Consider the following 7,351-nt stretch of genomic DNA (forward strand, 5'->3'; position numbering starts at 1 on the left):
CCTCCTCTTCCTCCTTCTCTTCCCATCTCTACCTCCTCCTCAGAAAAATACCTCCTCGCGGAAATAAGTCGCTCAGATATCCACATTCTCATTTCCAAGGCATTTATCACACCTCCTCCTATTCCTCGTTTCTACCTCTTCTTATCCATCTCTTCCTCTTCCTCCTTCTCCTCCTCTTTATTCGTTATTCTACCTCCCCTCTTTCTCTACCTGCGAGGTATTTTGCACCTGCGAGATAGTTCCTACAACACCGTACTGCTTGCTCCCTTTACCGTTCTTTGGCCGCCCTTCACGCCCATCCCACGCCCGCCACGCCCATGACAGCAACACTCACCATGACTCTGGCCATTTACGCTGCTGACCAGATGATTGACGCACTCCAGGAGGCTGAAAACGGCGTATAATTGGCGTAAAAAGGTCCCCATCTTGGCCATCACTAGTGCCCCGCCGCCATACTGTTTGACTCCGTTCGTCTTTCATTATTTATTTTTATTTCATCTCATCGGCCATGTGGGTCAATTAACGCCGTAAAAATTGACTATTCGTAATTTTAACGTATCTATAGTGAAAAATTCCGCGATCGATACGGGTGTTTAAGAAATGCTACGGACATTTTTCTTTTACGCTAGACTCCATTATATTAACTTCCCAGCGCCTGTCAACCCATTTTTACGCCATTATTTCAATATCATTTGTTATTTTCATCATATATACAATTATATAGACAGTTTATAGGAAATTCATATAGACATTTTACTACGGCAGACTGCATTATCTCACTTATCAATGCCTGTCAGCTGATCATCATGGCAGCATTTTGACACCATTTATTATTATCATGCTTTAGATCATTAAAGATACGCGTAGAAGGGTAATTATGACGCAATTATTGATGTTGATAAGTTAACAGAGATCCTCCTCTTCTTCCTCTTGTGACCGATTGAAGATATTTATGCATTTTTCCCTTTATAAACGTCTGTCAGCCTATAATTACTAATACATTTATAAACATCTAACTATTAAAGATGCGTATGGTTAGTTATATAGGCCTATAACTGTCTCTGAGGCCTAAATATGGGTGTAGAGAATTTGACAAGTCGCAGCCTCCTCCTCTTCCTCCTCTTGTGGCCGATTGAACAATTTGCCTTAATTAATAACTATCAGTCTATAATTACTGAGACACTTATAAACACCTAATTATTAACGACATATGTAGTCAGTTAGATAGGCCTATGAGTGTCTCTGAGGCCTAAATATGGATGTACAGGATTTGACATATGCTGCAACATGAGAATGACGAAGAAGGAATGATTAAGAGAAAGGAAGGAAGGAAGGAAGGAAGGAAGGAGGAAAGAGAGAGGTGATAAACTGAAGAGAAAGAGATAGAAGAGAATAAATAAAGAAGCTTGAGAATAAGAAGAAAGTATAATTAAGAGAAAGGAAGGAAGGAAGGAAGGAAGGTGATAAACTGGAGAGAAAGAGATAGAAGAGAATAAATCAAGAAGCTTGAGAATAAGAAGAAAGTGGAAGAGGGAAATAATTATAAGTGTTAACGAAAGAGAAGAGAAAGAAAGGAATTAAGGAAGAATTGATTGATTGATTGATTGATTGATAATTTATTGTTGCAAGTTTGATTAAAAAAGGAATGAATTAAGGAAGAAAGACGAAGAAGGAATCAGAGAAACACGAAAGGAGAAACACGAAAGAGAGAAAATAAATGTGTGTTTAGAAAGAGAAGAGGAAGAAAGGAGGAGAAAAGAGACACGAAGAAGGAATAAGAGAAAAACGAATTAAGGAGAGAAAATATGATAAATAAAGAGGAATAAAGGCAGAAGAGGAGATAAATTAAGAATGGAGGAATAAGGAAGAAGGCAGAAGAAGAATATATATTATTACAGTGTGTGAAAAAGGGGAAGAAGAGGAGACGTGATAATTAACTCTACATGTGTCAAAAAGTCGACGAAAGAAGGAAGAAGAAGAAGAAGAAAGGAATAAATAACAGAGAAGGACAAAAGAGATAATTAAAAAAGAGAATTGAGGAGATAAAGAAGAATAAACAAAGAATGGAAGCCTGAGAGGAGGACGAAGAAGGAAGAAGAAGAAGAAGAAGAAGAAGAGGCGTGTGTTTAGAAAGAAGGAAGAGGAGGAGGAGGTGATAACTTTACGTTTGGAGGAAGAGAAGAAGAAGAGGAGGAAGAGGAGGAGAAGAGGTAAAACTCCCCTCCATTGAGAATATAAGGAGAGGGAGAGAGAGAGAAGGAATAACTATACGTGTGGAGGAAAGAGGAAGAAGAGGAGGAGGTGGAGGAAAGAAGTGGAGAGAAAAAATAAGTGTTAATGGAGGAAAGAAAGAAGTGGAGAGCTAAAATTCCCCTCCATTGAGAATATAAGGAGAAGGAGAGAGAAGGAATAACTTTATACGTGTGGAGGAAAGAGGAGGAGAGAGAAGAAGTGGAGAGAAAGAATAAGTGTTAGTGGAGGAAAGGAGAGGAGGAGGAGGAGGAGGAGAGATCAGTATTCTCCCTCCCATGCTAATATAAGGAGAGGGAGAGTACCAGACCACCATGATGAGGCTCTCCCTGTAAGTATAAGAAGCTATGTCGAGGCTTTACTTACATTACTTACCTAACACTTATATTTACTTGGACTTATTTTTTTGATGCGGTGTGAGGTCAGGACGGACCCCATATAAGCCCCCCCCCCCCTACTTACTCCCTGACAGCTCCCCACTTACAGCCTCCCACTTACAGCCTCCCACTTACAGCCCTCCACTTACCATGACGGCCCCACACTTACCACGACAGCCCTCATGACGGTCACCCCCCTAACAGCCCTTACTAACCATGATGGGTAGATTAGGTTACATTTACTTTGGTTTGGTTTGTTCAGGTTGGGTTAGATTATATTATGTCAGGTTAGGTTAGATTAGGTTAGGATAGATTAGATAAGTTATATATATAGTTTTATTTATTTTTTATTTATTTATTTATTTTTTTTTTTTTACATTCCCACCTATACCGCTGGCAGGCTTTCTTCAGGGGCCAGATGGTCGGTCCAAGCCCATCATGGCGCAGGAATTTTTTTTATAGTGGCGCCAGTTCATGGCTGATGCTGTCTCCCGGAACTCATTCTTGATCCACTGGACAGTTTCTTCTAGAGTCCGGGTTGATGGGTGGTCTTCAGGACAGCATATGGGTAGTTTTAGGCCACTCGGCGGTGACTGAAAAATCCCAGGTGGTAGCGTGGGGGTTCGAACCGATGTTGTCCATGGCGTGGTGAATGTGAGCCTAGCACGCTAACCACTCAGCCACCGCCTACCCAAAGGAGGATTAGATTAGTCAAGCTTAATTGGTTCTGATAAATACCTGTGATAGGCTTTGTAATGGACATACGTATTCTCCTTTACTTACATTTTTATTAACTTACGTTTATACAGACTTACACATAATAGCTTTTATATACCGGTAAATATTTATCTATACTAAAGTAACAGTATTTCCTAGTATTTATATAAACATTCACTCATATACGTACTAAACTAACCCTTTCGTAGTCACATGTTTTGTCATCTTTAACCTCTTCTTCTCCGACAGAGGCATGTTTGGTCTCATCTGGACAACCCTGTACTGGTGGCTGCGGCCGCTGGTTAAGTGGGTCCTGCGGCGCACCACTGGCCTGTGTGAGCTCCAGCGCGTGTGTTACGGCGAGCAGAAGGGTGCGACGCGGACCTGTGGCGTGGGTGTGTTAATGTTATGTTTCGTATTGGTTATAATTATTTGTGGGTTATATATTTTTTTTTTCTTGTTCTAGTTTTGTTTCTTTCCTCTCCTCTTCCTTTCTTCTTTCTCTCCATCTCTTCTCTCATTTCCTCTCTCCCATTTTCATTCCCTCCCTCTTTCCATTAACTCCCTTCTCCATTTCCTTTCCTCTTTCTCCTCCCTCTCCCCATTCCTTCCACCTTCCCTCCCTCTCTATCTCTTACCCCTTCTTTCCTCCCTCTCCCCTTACCCTCCACCTTCCTTCTCTCTTACTACCTCTCCTCCATTCCTTCTACCTGTCCTCCCCCTTTCCATTACCTCCTTTCTCCTTTTCCTCTCTCTCTCACTTCATCCTTTCATCTCTCTCCTCTTCCCTCCCTCCCTGACACATCCCTTCTCTCCCTCCCCACAGAGTTCTCCCTCCAGCACAGCCGCAGTCCAGAGATCCAGAAGTGCGTCAAGTACATCGACGGGAAGTGCCAGGAACGCAGCCTCAGCCAGGAGCTCATCTACTATGTCGTCTTTGCCATCGTCAAGATTAAGGGCATCAACACCAAGGCTCATAAGGGGTGAGGAGAACGGTTTATTTATTTGTTTATTTATCCAAGTACATTCTAACACCATCATGCATTCCTTATCTCTTTTCAAGCCTTTTCCAACCTCGTCATACTTTAACCTGATCTTACTGAACCTATTACCAAACCCATTCTAACCTGACCTTGCCTAACCTCATCCAAGCCTTCCTAGCCTCACCATCAAGCCTTTTCTAACCCCATCATCCATTAGTCTGACCTTACCTAACCTCTATTCAAGCTTTTACTAACCCTGTCATCCATAAACAACCTAACCTAACCTAACCTTACCTAACCTCCATCCAAGCCTTCCTAGCCTCACCATCAAGCCTTTTCTAACCCCATCATCCATTAATCTAACCTTACCTAACCTCTATGCAAGCTTTTTCTAACCCTGTCATCCATAAACATAACCTAATGTAACCTAACCTTACCTTACCTAACCTTACCTTACCCAACCTAACCTAACCTTACCTAACCTCCATCCAAGCCTTCCTAGCCTCACCATCAAGCCTTTTCTAACCCCATCACCCATTAGTCTAACCTTACCTAACCTCTATTCAAGCTTTTACTAACCCTGTCATCCATAAACCTAACCTAACCTCTTCCAAGCACTCTCTAACCCTTTCATCCCTCCCCAGGTTCTCCGATGTGTTGGGTGAGTGCCTGACGCAGATCTGGGGTTACCGACAGCTGGTGGCGGAGGTTGAGGCGCGGCGCAAAGAGCCTTACGATGCTGTCAACCCCCAACACGAACAGAAGCTGAAGGCACTCTGGGACCACATGATGCCAGACACGCACCTGGAGGTGACACTGAGGCCCTTGCTCCCATGTTACAAGCTCTCCCTTCACTCCTATGTTACAAGCTCTCCCTTCCTAGGCCATAGATACTTGATGCACTCTCTCCCTTATGTTTTATGGTAAAAGCTCTCCCTTCCTAGGCCATAGACACTTGATGCACTCTCTCCCTTCACTCCTATGTTAAAAGCTCTCCCTCCCTAGGCCATAGACACTTGATGCACTCTCTCCCTTCACTCCTATGTTAAAAGCTCTCCCTTCCTAGGCCATAGACACTTGAAGCACTCTCTCCCTTCACTCCTATGTTAAAAGCTCTCCCTTCCTAGGCCATAGACACTTGATGCACTCTCTCCCTTATGTTTTATGTTAAAAGCTCTCCCTTCCTAGGCCATAGACACTTGAAGCACTCTCTCCCTTCACTCCTATGTTAAAAGCTCTCCCTTCCTAGGCCATAGACACTTGATGCACTCTCTCCCTTCACTTCTATGTTCAAAGCTCTCCCTTCCTTACTCTCATAATAAAGAAAAAAGAATAGCTATACAAATGGATAAAGTTGTTGAATATAAAAGAAAGAAAGCTAGAAAGGAAGAGGGAAGGAAGGAGTAGGATAAGGAGAGAAAGAAGAAATGTGTAGAAAAAGATACAAAAAAAATATGAATCACTTACAAAATAAATAAATGGATAAAATATAATAAATAAAGCTGTTGATGTGACCTGACCTGACCTGAGCTCCTCCCTGCCAGGCACGGGTCACCAAGCAGTGGCAGATGATTGGCTTCCAGGGCGACGACCCACAGACTGACTTCAGAGGCATGGGTGTGCTGGGCCTGGAGAACCTGCTGTGAGTGGATTCATTCATTTATTTTGTTTTATTTAGCCTGTGTGTGTGTGTGTGTGTGTGTGTGTGTGTGTGTGTGTGTGTGTGTGTGTGATTCACCACCAAGGCCTGATCAGGAGCTGGACTTGTCACTACCAGCCAGTACCCTCCCAATTATATCACGGCTCATTATGGTGTATCTCTGGGTGTTGGCGGGACCTTCACACATCACACTCCCTTGGTCCCCCATGCTCAAGGTGGGACAGTAACCACTCCTTGGCAGTGGAAAAACCTTGGCTGAGTGAGACTTGACCCTGAGGCTGAGCAGAATGTTTTACCAGAAGCCTTTTGTAATAAATTTGTGTAGTGTCTTATCTGTGCATCCTCAACCCCAACTAATGCTGTGCTCCCTCGGCAGGTTCTTCGCAGAGCAACACAACAGCGCAGCGAGACACGTGCTGGCCAGGTCACTACATCCAAAGTGGGGGTGAGTTGACCTGACCTCACTAGTAATAGGAATAATATAGTATAGTCACTGTGAACTGGGTTGACCCACAAGCCTTCTCTTCCTTCAGTTCTTTCCTTCCTCCTTCCTCTCCTCCTCCTTAACTACACATTCTCAAACACACATCAGCATTTCTTTCCTCCTTCCTTCAAGCCTTCTCTTCCCTCATTTCTTTCCTTCTTTCTTCCTCTCCTCTCCTCTCCTCCTTAACTAAACATTCTCAAACACACACCAGCACTTCTTTCTTTCCTCCTCTTCCTTCCTCTCTTCTCTCCCTTCCTTCATAGCTAAGGGAGATAGTTATGATATAGGTTGGTATTGTCAAACGCTTCTGCCTCTCAAAGTAACTATTTCCAAAGGCCAAAAAGGAGATAAATCCTGTTCTAATGAGTGTTCTTTTAGGTTTAGTGTACAGAAGAAGGGTCAAACTACCACCAGGGTCATTAAAGTACCCCTGGAAATGCCCACAACTCCTTCGAAAACCTTGTTAAATGTGTGTGCTCAACTAAGTCACTAGGGCACCACTATCAAATCTGGCACCATTAAGTCTATGGTCCTAGTAAACCTATGGCATTACTAAGTCTATTATTGCATTACTCAAGTCACTATGGCACCTTTAAATCTATATGGCACCCTAAATTCCCTTCTGGCATCCCCTCAATCTCGCCTCTTCTCCTCGTGTTGGCAGGTATTCGTTCGCCATCGTGGGCATCAACATCACACACCTCGCTTACAGCCTCCTGCTCGCCGGGGATGCAAAGACGCACTTCTACAATGCCTCCAAGCGCTTTCTGGAGGTGCGGGCGTTCCACCAATTCTACTGCCACCTCTTCTTTGCCTTCGACGAGATGTGGCGGCAGGAACGGCCTCGCGACATCATGGAGTTCTCGCGCGTAAGGGA

General features: G+C 43.6%; 1 protein-coding gene across 1 annotated transcript in view; it reads left to right on the forward strand.

Annotated features, from left to right (window-relative positions):
- Positions 1-2,118: 2,118 nt before the first annotated feature.
- The window catches only part of LOC126997058 (ELMO domain-containing protein 2-like), a 6,528-nt gene continuing 1,295 nt past the window's right edge, over positions 2,119-7,351 (forward strand). The window contains exons 1-7 of the mRNA XM_050858377.1: positions 2,119-2,581; positions 3,594-3,739; positions 4,171-4,327; positions 4,972-5,137; positions 5,872-5,969; positions 6,364-6,432; positions 7,139-7,347. Coding sequence (XP_050714334.1) covers positions 2,565-2,581; positions 3,594-3,739; positions 4,171-4,327; positions 4,972-5,137; positions 5,872-5,969; positions 6,364-6,432; positions 7,139-7,347 — 862 coding nt within the window. The 5' untranslated portion in view covers positions 2,119-2,564. The remainder of the gene's footprint in view (positions 2,582-3,593; positions 3,740-4,170; positions 4,328-4,971; positions 5,138-5,871; positions 5,970-6,363; positions 6,433-7,138; positions 7,348-7,351) is intronic.

This window comes from Eriocheir sinensis, chromosome 1 (genome assembly GCF_024679095.1).
Source record: "Eriocheir sinensis breed Jianghai 21 chromosome 1, ASM2467909v1, whole genome shotgun sequence".
NCBI classification, from domain to species: domain Eukaryota; kingdom Metazoa; phylum Arthropoda; class Malacostraca; order Decapoda; family Varunidae; genus Eriocheir; species Eriocheir sinensis.